The sequence below is a fragment of the Mobula birostris genome, chromosome 3 (assembly GCF_030028105.1).
Source record: "Mobula birostris isolate sMobBir1 chromosome 3, sMobBir1.hap1, whole genome shotgun sequence".
NCBI lineage: Eukaryota > Metazoa > Chordata > Chondrichthyes > Myliobatiformes > Myliobatidae > Mobula > Mobula birostris.
The window spans coordinates 66948160-66963942 of record NC_092372.1 but is presented as its reverse complement, the minus strand read 5'-3'; the positions used below and the strand labels follow the sequence as shown (position 1 = coordinate 66963942).

The window sequence follows — 15783 nt, the reverse complement described above, 5'->3', positions numbered from 1 at the left end:
AATCATAAAGTGATTAGAAACGGAAAACCTACAGCACAATACAGGCCCTTCGGCCCACAAAGGTGTGCTGAACATGTCCCTACCTTAGAAATTACTAGGCTTACCTGTAGCCCTCTATTTTACTAAGCTCCATATACCTATCTAAATGTCTCTTAAAAGACCCTATCGTATCCGCCTCCACTACTGTTGCCGGCAGTCTATTCCACGCACTCACCACTCTCTGAGTAAAAAACTTAACCCTGCCATCTCCTCTATGCCTACTCCCCAGCACGTTAAACCTGTGTCCTCTTGTGGCAACCATTTCAGCCCTGGGAAAAAGCCTCAGACTATCCACACAATCAATGCCTCTCATCATCTTATACACCTCTATCAGGTCACCTCTCATCCTCCGTCTCTCCAAGGAGAAAAGACCAAGTTCACTCAACCTGTTTTCATAAAGTATGCTCCCCAATCCAGGTAATATCTTTGTGAATCTCCTCTGCACCCTTTCTATGGTTTCCACATCCTTCCTGTAGTGAGGTGACCAGAACTGAGCACAGTACTCCAAGTGGGGTCTGACCAGGGTCCTATATAGCTGCAACATTACCTCTCGGCTCCTAATTTCAATTCCACGATTGATGAAGGCCAATACACCGTACGCCTTCTTAACCACAGAGTCAACCTGCGCAGCTGCTTTGAGCGTCCTATGGACTCGGACCCCAAGATCCCTCTGATGCTCCACACTGCCAAGAGTCTTACCATTAATACTATATTCTGCCATCATATATGATTAACGAAGTAGAATATTTTGATACAAAGATTTTAGGATTTCTGAAGATACCTTATTAGCTTCAAAAGCTGTGAAAATGAAATACACTTCAGCATGATGAGTTATAATTAAATAGCTTCAAATTATTTGTTTCTTTGTAGAACACAATAAAGACATTTTGGAAGTTCTATGACATTCACCAAAATTAACTTCAAGGGTAAATTACCAGCAATACATTCCATAAAAAAAAATTAATTCTGTTGACAATGGTATTTCCTTGGCAATAGTATAAGAGTCCTGGCATTTTGCGCTTGCACAGTTCATTGTTCATTGATCCTGTTTACAGTTACTGTTCAATAGATCTGTTAAATATGCCCAACAGCTCAGCTGCCAAGGAGAAAACTGTAGTTAATTAGTTAACTTTATTTCTAAATAGTTTTGTTGTTAACTTGGGTGGAACCTCAGGGAAATCCCCTATTGAAGCCAACCACTCTTCTAGCCCATCTCTGCCTCAACATGAATATCAGTTATTAATTTTCTCCATTTCATCTCGTAGGCATTTTATTTATTTAGTTATTGAGATACAGTGAAGAGTAGACCCTTCCAGCACTTTGAGCCACGCCACACAGCAACTCACCAATTTTACCCTACCCTAATTATGGGATAATTTATAATAACCAATTAACCTCCCAACAAGTCTTTGGGCTGTGGGAGGAAACCAGAGCATCCAAATTTTGTTGTCAAGCTGAAGACTAAGTATTGCCAAGACTTGTGCCATGAGGGTAACAGGATAAGTTGCAGATGCTGCCTTGCTTGTGCTAGCTAACAATAGAAAGCAACAAATCATGCCAATAATGAGGTACTGCTAACCATTGTCTGACACTGCCTGGCTAATAGAGGAACTGAATGTGGACGTGCAGTTCCAATTTTGTGTACCGCGCAGAAACATTTGTGAACTGGCTGAGACCTAATGAGTGCTTCTTGAAATCACTGACCAAGTATGCTCAGCGTTGACAATTGCCCAAAATTTATTGTATAAATTTAAGATGTAAGCTGTCATTGATGGAGCCGCAAGGCAATGGCTCTCCATGAGCATGTATTAAAGGGTTAACTATATACTGAGGTTGGTGTCTTTATTTGTTTGATTACGGGGCAAGTTCTCTTACAGTAAAACAGGGTAGATTCTTCGACATAAGTTGTATATATTCTACAGTTAATTGTGAATATAATATTGATGCATAAACTAACAATCAGTAAAGATAATGATACCAAATTATCACTGGAATATTTTAATGTGGTAACTCCTGTGTTACTTTTTTTAAAATCCCTGCTCTGAACATGGTTTTTCAAAAAAGTGCTGTTTGAAAAACAAAAGCAGCATTCCAACTACTCATCTCTAAAACTGACTCAGAAATACACACAATATGTACATCAAATGTAAAAATAAACTGCCTGTTTATTTTATATTAGTTTATATAAATATCTCAAAATGACTGATACTGTACATTATGTGCATGATGTATTCATGTCAAAAGATTGCATATGCTACAGTTCTATGAATTTTACAAATAGATATAATATGGTTGGCTTAAAGGAGAAGATAATAAATTAGCTCAGTTTTCTGTAGGTGGGCGATTTGATACTTTGTGAATGTTATTGGACATACTCAAATCGTTAAAGAAACATTAGCACATGAAAAAATAGTCTAATATAGAAAGCTGGTATCACAGTTCAGTCAATTGAATGAAAACATTAGACAGAATCATTCTTGTGCATTGCCTTGACCCAAAACATTGACTACCTCTCTTGCCTCCACAGATGCTGCCTGACCTGCTTAGTTCTTCCACCAGTTTTTTTGCTCCATATTTACCAAGCTTGATTTAAACACTAATACTTGATGGTTGAATTTGTTCTATTAGAGCTCCAACAAACTTGATTTCCATTCTTACAAATGACTGACATTAAAGGATACTTTGTCTTGATTGATTTGTCATGTATTAAATAGCAGGCTTTTAAATGGACTAAAGGATCTTCCATCCATAAAAGTGGTTGCTCAGTTTTTCTCCCAAATTAGGGGCCAGGTCAACTAGTTAAAATACATTAGATTCTGTTAGTGAGCTACGCTGGAGTGCTTGAATGGGGTATAGGCAATTAGTTTCTTTTTAAGTGAAATGAACCCTGATACCAAATATGATTTATGACCCCTGTCAAGATCACATGCAATTAGATCATCCTAGCAATTTCCGTGCCTTAGAATTTCCAAACCAAATCTGTTCTAAACTGAAGTTTAGGCTTATCCACTGTTTCTTCATACCTGCTGACTGTCACATCAACTCAGCTTCACACCTTAACATACAAAATTCAACTCATTCGTTTTTATTTCATTCAGAGAGTTTCATAGCAGAATGAATAATGACACTTTCTAAAACAAATTATTTAAATTTTTGAGTAAAAGTCAATAGATCAAAGATGTTCTGTGTAACAAATTATATACCTTTGTGTTGAAGTTCAGTGCATTCTGTGACGTTTTGTATAGCTCTGGATATTTCAACATATTTTCCTTTCGACAGGTTCTCTCAAATATTCCCAAGGTGAGGGGAGGCAAAGCTGTGAAAATCTGACATGCACACACAGACATCGTTTTGTTAAACAATTCTAACATTAGAATCATATCACATAAAATAAAACAGATTTGATAACATTGGCTGACCATCAACTAGCTGCAAGGCTTGGTACATGCAACTTCACTAATCCATTGCACAATCTGTGATTGGCATAAATTCTACCATTTAAACCAATAAGTCACAACTGAATAGTATCAAATGATAAATTAAAATGAATGCAAAAGAGATCTTGCAATGACCAAAATAATCTACATGTTTTGAAAAAAATCTTTACTGGAACATACAAGAACATAAGAAATAGGAGCAGGAGTAGACCATCTGGCCCGTTAAGCCTGCTCTGCCATTCAAAAAGATCATGGCTGATCTGACCATGGACTCATCTCCACCTATCTGTCTTTTACCCATAACTCTTAATTCCCCTACTATGGAAATGAATGCTCTCGTATTTACCAACATTGTATTCCATCTTCCAGACCACTGCCCACTCACTTAACCTATCTACATCTCTCTGTAGACTCTCCGTATCCTCTGCACAATTATCTTTTCTACACAATTTAGTGTTATCAGCAAACTTAGATACACTACATTCGGCACCCCCCCCCCCAGATTTTTATTGTACAAACGTTTGTATATTGTGAACATTTGCAGGCCCAGCACCGATCCCTGCGGCACACCGCTCACCACTGACTGCCAACCAGAGTAACACCCATGTATTTCAACACTCTGCTCTCTATTAGTTAACCAATCCTCTATCCATGTTAATACATCACCCCTAACTCTATGCATCCAAATCTTATGGATGTCTTTTATGTGGCAGCTTATCAAATGTCTTCTGGAAATCCAAGTAAATAATGTTCTTCTGTTCCCCTCTATCCTCTGCACTCTTTTTATCTTCAAAGAACTGTAGTAAGTTTGTCAAACAGGACCTGCCTTTGCTGAATCCATGCTGCATCTGCCTGATGGATCCATTTCTTTCCAGATGCCTCACTATTTCTTCTTTAATGATTAGTTTCAATCATTTTCCCAAATCCAGATGTTAAACTAACTGGCCTATAGTTACCTGCCTTTTGCCTACATCCACATCCTTTTTTGAAGTGGCGTGACATTTGTCTTCTTTCAATCTGCCATGACCTATCTAGGGTCCAGAAAATTTTAGTAGATTATCACTAAAGCCTCTACTATAACCTCTGTCATTTCGTTCAGTTCCCTGGGATGCATTCCATCAAGAATAGGGGATTTGTTTATCATCACTGGAAACTCAAGAAGACCAAAGTTTTCCATCAGCTGAACTACAGCTTTAGAAACAAAGTTGATATTTTTAACCTTTTTTTTTGTGAAAATGCATTGGCTTGTTATCATGGACACACGACTCAATATCCAATCCTTGCTGTATTTTTGACACATGTCGTAAATATTATTTAAAGAACTTTTCATAATTCATCGAAGCATTTCATTCAAAAAAATGGCAACTGCAGTGCTGAGCTATAAATTTCATTGTGAGATTCCATGTACTGTGCTGACTCGACCTCAGTTTCTTACTCCAATGTTTCAAGTCCCTTGCCAGCTGACAGCACCCACACAAAACTCTTGTCTTCCTAATTGTGATATAGTTAATCACGTACAGTGGTCCCACCACTATACACCATCATGCTGCTATTCAGCCCTCACCTACCATGGCCACACACATAAACATCAACCTCCATATCAGGATTTTTATGCATGCCAATGGGCATCAAATGCAGGATGTAGCAGAACAGGTTACACAATACTATGAACTGTGTCAAGAGTCTCCAATGTTAAGAATATAAAAATGTTGACAACAAAATATATATCAAAATTAACAATATTCATTTTTTTTATACATTTGGAAATTGTTGGAAGTGCAACTCCATTTACTGGTATCATAATCAGACCATTGACATTATATCAGCAAGTTAAACTGAGTACAAAATAGCATGTACACTTACAACATTGTAGAGACCAATACACCATCTTTCAAAGAGAATCTGTCCTGAGAAGCCATTAACGAAAGCAAACCAGATCTGAAAGTGAAACCAGAACAGAAAAAGTATTTTTTTAAAAAAAGCATTAACATTTACATTTTTTCCCCAAAATATTCTGAGATTTGGATGGAATAAATATTTAACAAATCTAGAGCTACTGATAGACCAGTGAATTCTTTAACAGCACCTACAACACAATCCTACCTCACTTTCACCCATAGTCACTTTACTGTTGGCCAAAGGCTGAAAGTTAGCCAGAGAAGATGCCACAGTACATTTCACAGTGGCAATGGATAAATATTTCCAACAAAGATGGATATAGGGGTATGGTACAGCATTGGAATTAGACTGAAATGCACAATACCTGCAGAAAAATTACTGCATTTAAAACTCCATTTTTAAGAGGTGATTATTATTTACATATCCTATGGAGTGGAGTTTTAAGGCCAGAAACTTCTAAACTACAATATGGGTTTATTGAGGATAGAGGAACTAGGAAAACAGTTTTCAAACTACGAATGCTTTCAGAAAGGGCAATTGAATATCAAACTGATGTCTTCTTATGTTTTATTGATTTCACTAAAGCATTCAACAAAATACAACATGAAAAATTACTTCAAATTCTCACTAAGCTAAACATTGACAGAAGGGACCAACAACTGCTTCAAAATTTATATTGGAACCAAATAGCGGCGCTAATATAAGCAGTTGGACTAAAACTCAAAGAGGAGTTACACTGGGATGCGTTGCCTCACCGGAATTGTTTAATATCTATAGTGAAATGACTCTCAGAGAAATAGAAGACCTAGATGGGATAAAAATTGGAGGTGTTAACATCAACAATATAAGATATGCAGACGATACCAGCTTAATAGCAAGTGCTGCAGAAGACCTACAAATCCTCCCAGACAAAACAGTACAAACAAGTGCAGATTTTGGTCTAACCATCAACTGTAAAAAAATCAAATGCATGGTAATATTAAAACAGCAGGATACTCCCAACTGCCAATTGTACATCGGTAACCAAGAGACTGAACAAAAGACCAGCTTTAATTATCTTGGTAGCTTTATATCACAAGGTGCTAGAAGTAAAGTAGAAATAAAAAGAAGAATTGCCATTGCCGAAACCAACTTCCAAAAAATGAAACCCATTTTTACCAACAGACACATTTCTATGCCACCAAGGCTTAGGCTACTAAAATGTTACATCTGGTCAATCTTGCTGTATGCTTCCGAAACATGGACTATAACACCAGAACTCCAAAGAAACTTAGAAGCAACAGAAATGTGGTTTCTTAGAAGAATGCTGAAAATATCATATAGAGATAGGGTAACTAAAGAGACAGTACTCCAACGTGTCCATACAAAAAGGTCTTTAATGAGAACATTAAATAAGAGGAAACTTAAATTCCTGGGCCATGTCATCAGAAAGGGAGAAATAGAATACCTTTCATTACAAGGCCGTATGCCTGGGAAATGCAGAAGAGGAAGGCAAAGAAGAAAATATATGGACACTGTGAAAGAACTAACAGATCTAAGTGTACGAGATATCATTGACGCTGTATGGGATCATTCGATGTGGAAAGTCATGATCGCCCAAGTGTTTAACGTGCAAGGCACATGAAGAAGAAGATGGAGTGGAGTAAAGGTCAGACTTCATTGCTCATCTATATCCTCTACCAATGCAATATTTCCTCCATTTAAATTCCAAAGCCCACGGAGAAATACAACAAAATTCACTTTGCACGAGGAAAGGTTATTTTTGAAAGAGAAATAGTAAAGTCCAAATGCTTAATTTTTTAATTTAATTGATTCTTTCAGCATTTAATAGAGTCATAGATAATTATCTCAGCTCTGGGCTATTCTTAATTTTCCCTGAACTCCCACCAATTGTCTTAATGAGTCTCACTTGTCTATGTTCTGATATTAACTGTATTACTTGGAACCTGTTCCATACAATGAATAATCGAGTGCATGTATGCTTTATGAACTTTTAGTCATGACTTAAGTTTACTTCTTCAAATATTATTAGCCATGGCCAGTTTTTCTATTACTCAAACTTTAATAGACTAGTGTTATTTGCAAGATGGTAAGTTGCACTTGAAGTCCATCACCTTGCAAACTGCATTTCCACCCAGTGGACAAAGCAGCTAGATAGGTTAGTAGCACATCCACAATCATTTTCTCGCCACACCTCTAGGGCCCAGTAGCATCAGCTTGCATCATCTAAAAGAGACACTGAAGCAACTCACCAAATCTCTTGGATAGAACCTTCCAAACTCATTTCTACCAGCTGGAAGACGAAGGACAGCAAAATTATTGAAACACCAGAACTTGGAAATTGCCTACGACACACACTATCCTGACTTGGAAATTTACTACAGTGTTGCCTAGTCAATATCCTGGAATTACTTCCCTAAGAGCACTGTGGGCATACCCACACCTCAACATTCAAGGAGACAGCTTCAACTCCACCTTCCCACGGGGCAATTAGGGATGAGCAATTAAATTGCTGGCTCAGCCTATGAAGCCAAATTCTCTTAAATGAATAAAGACTCATAAAGTATGTTAATTTCAGTCAGAACTCCCGCAGTCTTGCAGATAATTATTCCCCAGCCTACTTGTGAAGGTGCTTTTCAGTATCAAAGACGCTGTCATTTGGAGTTAATATTGATATTAATCTTCATAGTATAACAACACAGCTGGAAACTTAAGATATCATGTTTGCCCGGAATCTTGATCAACATTCTCCTGTGAACCAGGTGAAAACAGATTCCTCTCTCTGCTGAACTAAAATGAACCATCACATCTGCTGACAGAGTGACAATCATTGTAATTCACTAAGTGCTCTGAACTGTATGAGGTATGTTCCTATCAGTTAATAATCTGGAATGACTCGCCCTCATCATTCTCTTTCCTGGTAAAATAGCACCTAATATTACTTAACACATCTCCAAATAACAAGCATGATTACATTCACTGCATATGGAACCATAGATATGGAGAAAATCTATAGAGACTGCCAAGAAATGCAAAGTAGAAAATCTTCCAAAGGTCACCTTCCATCATGTATTCATCAGTGAAGGAATGTGCTTTTTACTAAATGTACTTTTTACACTCTTTACTAAAGCCATTTAGTTAAATTCAAATGCACTAGTATAAACATTAGTACATTCTAATTAACTGACTGAAGGGAAGTGGGTATGATATATTTGAAGTTATAATGTGTGTGATATGAGGACACTAATAATTCTGTAAAATTGTACTTACCTCTAAACTAACATTTAATTCTTTAAAATGTTTCTCTCAGTTCAATGTGAAATTACATTATTCTTCGAAAGAAACAGAGAATATTTAGTTTGAACAATTATTGCTCCTATATATTTCAAATTGTTGCTGAAAGCTCACAAGGATTACAACATTTACTTTGCCCCATGGATTTTCATACATAATTGCTGACAGAAAATGAAATATAGGCAGTAAAAACAGATGAAACTCCATCCTCCACTCCATAACCTCATTAGTTCATACTGTCAGACAACCTAAAAGTATGTTTTTGTCTTACAGAGGTCATGAAGAATTAACATCTTGCCACTAGCTGCTCAGTGTTACTACTGTTGCAAATATCTACTCAGTGTGGGTGGTGGTGCCAAGTAAAATAGACAAAATTTTAAAAAAACAGATCTTGTATTTAGTTGGCTGGTAAAATAGTAGCTCACTAAAATCTGATTTTCACAACTGACTTCCTGTCAATGCCTGGTCGACACACTATCACTTTCCTATTACTCCTACACCATAGAGGCAAATGATCTAGCTAAACAATAAAAAGTCTACATTAAAATATCCAACAGAAAGAAAGATAGTGTATATGTGCTCAGTGGTGGGAGGACTTTACCCATGATGGACTGGGCTGTATCCATGACTTTTTGATTCCTATCTGGACCTCTCATGCACTTAAGAAAAAAATCAACTCTTGATCTTTGTAGTCTTTGCACTTTAATTGCCGTTTCTTTGTAACTGTGACACTATGTCCTGATCTGAATGAATGAAAGGTAAACAAAACTTTTTCACTGTATCACAGTGTGCAAGATAGTAATAAATTACCTCCTTTTCTATTGGGGGTCGAGAGTCAGTGCAAATTGATAAAAATAGCACAGGCACACCCTAAGGATGCATGCTTAACCCACTGCTACACTTTATCTACCCCCATGACTATGTGGCTGGACGTAGCTCAAACATCATTTATAAATTTGCCAATGACATTGTTGCTGTTGGCAGAATGTTAGATGGCAGTGAGGAGGCATACAGGACTGACATAGCCTGGCTGGTTGAGTGGTGTCGCAACAGCAACCTAATACTCAATGTCTGCGAGACCAAGGAATTGATTGTGGATTTCAGGAAGGAGGAAGTCAAGAGAACACACACTAATCTTCATTGAGTGTCAGTGGTGGAAAGGGTGAGCGGTTTCAAGTTCCCAGATGTCAACATCTCAGGGCCCAACAAATCAATGCCATTGCAAAGAAGGCATGCCAGTGACTTTACTTCATTAGGAGTTTGAGGAGATTAGGTATGTCACCAAAGAATCTCGGAAATATCCGCAGCTGTTTGGTAGAGAGCATTTAGATTGCATGCATCACCAGCTTAGTATGGAGCTTCCAATGCCTACGATGGCAAAAGTTTGAGGAGGTTGTAGATTCAGCCAGTTCCATTTTAGTTACAATCTTCCTCACCACTGAAGGCATCTTCAAGAGGTGGCACTTCAAAAAGGCAGTATCGATTATTAAAGACTCTTATCATCCAGGACATCTCCTCTTACCAGTACTACCATCAGGGAGGTGATAGAGAAACCTGAAGAACCACATTTAATGTACTAACACCAGCTTTTTTCCCCCTACGTCATCAGATTCCTGCACGTTCCACGAACACCATCTCATTATTCATCTTTTGCATGACATTTGTTTCTGTAACTTACAGTAATTTCATCTTATACTGTCCTGCTGCTGCAAACAGACAGATTCCACAACATATTTCAGTGATAATAAATCTGATTCTGATTCATTATACTATCAATCCAGTATGCAAAGTGCCCGTGCAAAATAAGTTTAGTCAGATGCAGCCTAGTCTTCTGCAATTGTTGCCAACTCTGCACAATTCATATTCATGTTCACTGAACACTTCCAATCATACTTTCAGCAGTTTCTGCATTGTGAAGAACAACTTGTTGACTGTATAAAAGTTCCCTAACCATGCATTGTTTCTAATTATCCGAAGGTTTATGAGAAGCAAGCAGGGTAGCATAGCACCAGCGATCACCGATCAGGGTTCGATTACCGCTGCTGCCTACAAGCAATTTGGACGTTCTCCCTGTGCCCACATGGGGTTCTTCTATGTGCTCTGGTTTCCAATCAAATTCCAAAGATGTACAGTGAAGGGTTAGTAAGCTTTAAGCATGCTATGTTGTCACCGGAAGCATGACAACACTTGTAGGTTGCCCCCAGCACAATCCACAGATTGTGTTGGTTGTTGAAGCAAAAATGATGCATTTCAATGCTTCAATGCACATGTGACAAATAAAGCTAATCTTTACTGTTTAAAATGGTTGTTAGTAAAGTTAGATTATCTGTTTGAAATGTTTTTGATGAGTCAGCGAATTATTCAACGAATTATTAGCGTGGACTAAACCTGCAAGAATTTTATGGTTTTCAAATGTTGCTAATTTACTAGTGAATAGTTGTACAATCACAAAATAATTGCAATACACAGCTATATTTTGACCAAAAAATTATTCTTAACAAATTAGAACAAGTCAAATAGCACAACAAATCAAGTTTACCATAGTGGTAACTTCTACGAACAAAAACTTGTTCAGGAGCCAACCACCTGAGCTATTATTAACTGTCAGAAATTCAGCATGTATCTTGTGGAGCCAGTCTCAGTTTTAATTGGTTGATCTGTCAATCTAATTTGACTACACGTGGGCTCATATGTCATATATACAGTTTGTGCTTTGACCTCTTTCATTAATCTTGAAATGATGTCAAGTAGAGAAAAATCTGCTTTTCCAACAGCTCACAGTACAAGTGACTGATTGAAATGTTGCCTTTTCTCATTGCAATAAATAGAAATTTCCTGGTAACCTTGTACAAAGATATAACTGTAGAATGGACAGCATAATGTACAAAAATTTAGTTGTCATAACCCAAAATGACAATTATGCAGTTAGCTTAGGAAATCATAACAGAACATAGAATTTATGAGAGCATTTAAATTTTTGTTTCAACTCTGTTTCCATTTAACAGATATAAAAATTGTTTCACTGTGAGAGCATAATAATGATTCCTCTGGTAGCATATTTCAGCACCTGTTTAGACTCATTTTATTCTTCCCTGTGTGGCTAACCCAGCACTCACAGATACTCAATGTGCACAGGTTATAACACAAATCTGTTTGTGCAATATTGACTGAAGTTTCAACCTCTTGCCAGCTCTGAGTTTTTGTTCTTCAAACACCATTTCTTCTCATATCAATTGAAGGTTGTGCCTCAAAACCACTTTCTTACTCTCTCCTCATGCCCCTGGGTTCCCTATTAGTTCAAATGTTTATCAATCAATGTTTGGTTGCATCACTGCCTGGTATGAAGGCTCCAATGCACAGGATTGAGAAGACAGACCGCCAAGGGTTGCATGCTCAGCCAGATCCATCATGGGCTCAAGCCTTTCCACCATGAAGATGATGTACAAAAGGCAGCGGCATTCATCATTAAGGACCCTCAGCGTATGGGAAATCCCTGCTTCTCATTACCATCATCAGGGAGGAAGTTCAGGAGAATGAAGATGCAGACTCAACTTTGTAGGAATAGTTTCTTTCCCTCTACCATCAGATGTCTGAACTGTCCATAAATCCATGAATACTATCTTGTTATTCATTTTTAATTTGTACTTTTTAGTTTTGTACTGTTGCCACAAACAACAGCATGACATTTATCAGTGATAATAAATCTTATTCTGATTACCACCTTCTGTATTGCAAATTGCGTATTCTACTGATTCATTACCCTTAAAAAAAATCTCCCTCATCTCCATCTGAAATGAGCAACTCCTTATTCTAAAAAATATAATCACTAGCTTTAAATACACTCTCTCAGTACCCACCCTTTCACTCCACAATTATATATATTTCAATAAAATTATGTCATTTTTCCCTGCTCAAAGTAGTGTTGGCCCAGCCTGCTCAATCCATTCATTATGGGAATAATCCTATGAATTTTCTCTACACTGTTTCCGATGGAACCATATCTCTCCTCATAAATGAAGGCTGAAACTGCACACAGTACAGTATGGTCTCACAAGTGCTTTTTAAAGTTGCATTAGAACTTTTATTAATATACCCCTTGCCAAAAAGATCAACAGTCTCTTCGCCTTCCTAATTACTTGTTTGATCTGCATGCTAAACTTTGAACTTCCAGATCTCTCCATTTTGTAGTCTCACTCCATGGGGAGAAGGAGAACATGGGCAAGCAACAAAGTGTCCAGTGAGAGGTTGGCCAACAAAGGGGGTGGGGGGGGGGGGTTGGGAGGAATGCACCAGATGTTGGATTTCACCCAGGCACAAAAAGATTTTTAAAAGCTTAAAGGAAGCCAAGAAACTATGCATTGGTTGATTTTTAAACTCATAGTTACATTGGAATTGGACCAAAATTCACCTGGTTGGTCCTTCACCATCCCAGCAGTTACTCACACAACAGTAATAGAGTTGTTGACAAATAATCACAAATTTATTTTCCTATATTAGGCCACAGCAGGACTAGGCAAGAGGCCGGCAAACTGCAATATTGGATTTCTTTGCAAACCATAGTAAGTTTCACGCACTTTTCCAAAGTACATGGCAGACTTTCCACATGCCTTGAAGAAAATTACTCAAAGTTCACCACAACTTTTCTGAATTTTGCAACTGAGTGAATCTAATTGCTCCTACTATCCTCCAGAACATAATCCAAAGCCTGTGTAATTGCTCAATGGTAATGTGTTTTCAGATTTTATATCATACATGAAAGTGAAAAGAGGAGATGGAGCTCAACAAGGAGGCAGGACCTGGACTGGTCACCTACCTAATTTTATTCTCAACTTCAAAGTTCATAGGTCAATGTAATATTATTATGAAAGTACATACTAAATACATCACCACATACAACCCCGAGAGTCTTTTTCTTGCAGGAATTCACAGTAAATAGAAAGAAACACAAGAGAATCAATGAAGGACCACACACAAGATGGACGAACAACCAATGTGCAGAAGACAAACTGTAAATACAAAGAGGAAAAAATAAATAAGCTACAAATTTTGAGAACATGTGATGAAGAGTCCTTGAAAGTGATTCCATAAGTTGTAGGAACAATTTATTTACTTATCTAAATAAACAATAGTTCTGTGTTGGGGTGAGTGAAGTCACCCCCTTCTGGATCAAAAGCCTGATGGTTGAGGGCTGATAACTGCTCCTGAACCTGGTGGCATGGGTCATGAGGCTCTTGTACCTTCTTCCTGATGGTAGCAGTAGGAAGACAGCATGGCCTGGATGGGTGGGGGACCTTATCCTACTGATTGGAAATGAGAAGCACATATCCTCTCCAGAGACATTGAAAGGAGGGAAACATCTTGACTCCACAAACTATGACAGGTCCAATACCTGGGGATTCCTGGCGGGCATGTCCTGTACTTAGACTACGTTACAGTCTGTGGAATTTGAGTATTCCATAGTTTTTAAAAAATCATAATGCCCATTATAAATAATTACTGTAAACAACTTGACAAGTTTTCTTAAAAAATGCTTGTTTTTTTAAAAAAAAAATTCCCATATCTAGAACTTCAATTCATTTGTACAGTAGATTCCGGTTAGTTGGGACACATCAAGACCAGCATATTTCGGACCAATTAAGTAGTTGCCCCAATTAGCCAAAATTTCATAGTAATAGTTAAAAAAGATAAATTGCTATTTAACTGAGTAACAGATTATGTATTTAGATGAAATACAGAATAAATCACATTACCAAACCACTACACTACTACAAAACTAGGTATTAGTTCCTAATAGTTGTCGATGGAGGAGTTCATTCAGTGTATGCTGAAGTGCTCTTTTGATTGACTGTAAATGAACAAAATCAGTGCAGACATCTAATGTAGACAGTGGACTGTCTTGCAAACAGTGCTTTCAATGATTGCATCCTCCAAATCTTCATTTTAATGTAACATTCAAGGTGATTATTGATCCCAGAAAATTCTTCATAGTTCCTAACTTGAAGTAGTGAAATTACTCATGGCATCTCCAAACCTGAATGCTTGAAACCGCAAACAGTTCTGAATTGTCTTGCTGTTTATTACTTGTCAACTATCAATGAATCATTGCTTTTTGAACACAGATACGCAAATGACGTTATTTAAAAAAAAGTTCACTCTAACACTCGTAGTGTTTAACGGCCACAATAAGTGCAAGTGACTGACACTAGTTAGAAAATATTTGATAACAGTTTCCTGTCCCAATTAAATGGCAATGTGTCCCAAATAAATGAAGAAAATCCTGGCTACTTTCTCATTTGATTTTGTTCTTTAAGAGTTATTCCAAATAAGCAGCTGCCTCACTGCCTCACTTAACTGATGGCCCAATTAATCAGAATCCACTGTATTTAGAAACAGAAATTGGCACCAATTAAAAACTGCAGTGAAACTTCATTTGATGTCAAACATAGGCTAAATCAGACCGCATGATTTGATAATTATCAAATAAAACACTGCATAACTATAAACAAAAGAGAAGGTATCAAAAGCATTTTTATCATAATTATTTTCTGGACTTTATGCATTTTGCTGTTTGAGCAAATTAAAATGTAGTTTAATAACCATGGTGAACTTATTTAAAGAGGAGAAATCCCCACTTCTTTTAAAGTTACTTACTTTGATACTTTGGATTTAGTTAACATTTGCATAGTTTACACAGTATATAAATTCACACAATTGCTGTCAGCATCCTGGCATATTCCTGGAAAAAATTCTGACAGGCTTCCAAATGAATGTAAAATCTGTCCAAGTGCCACTGTGTCACGGTAGCTCTGTAACACCACATGGTTCATTAAATCTGATTACAGAAGCATGAATTGCTACAAATTCCCCATTTACCAATTTATAGCCCAGCTGGCCACCAGATGAATAGTTCCTGTTAACAAATCAACCTCATTTTATCGTCCGAGTGAACCAGTGAACAGATTTGAAAAACAAATGCCTGTATTTCAAGATAGAAAAGTAAACAAACTGGTGTAACAATTAGCTATTTGATTTAAATATCCTTAATATTAAATCATGAAGTAAAACTATTGAGCCATAGCTCAGGAGGCTTATCAACAGATTCCTTCTTACAATC

The 15783-nt window shown here is 37.3% G+C and overlaps 1 protein-coding gene across 6 annotated transcripts in view; it reads right to left on the bottom strand.

The window, feature by feature from the left end:
• The window catches only part of atp8a1 (ATPase phospholipid transporting 8A1), a 363676-nt gene that overhangs the window by 97796 nt on the left and 250097 nt on the right, over positions 1-15783 (bottom strand). For all 6 annotated transcript variants that reach the window (XM_072252785.1, XM_072252787.1, XM_072252786.1 and 3 more), the window contains 2 exons: positions 5340-5414; positions 3243-3365 (listed from right to left, as the gene is read on the bottom strand). In XM_072252785.1, the coding sequence (XP_072108886.1) occupies positions 3243-3365; positions 5340-5414 (198 nt within the window). The remainder of the gene's footprint in view (positions 1-3242; positions 3366-5339; positions 5415-15783) is intronic.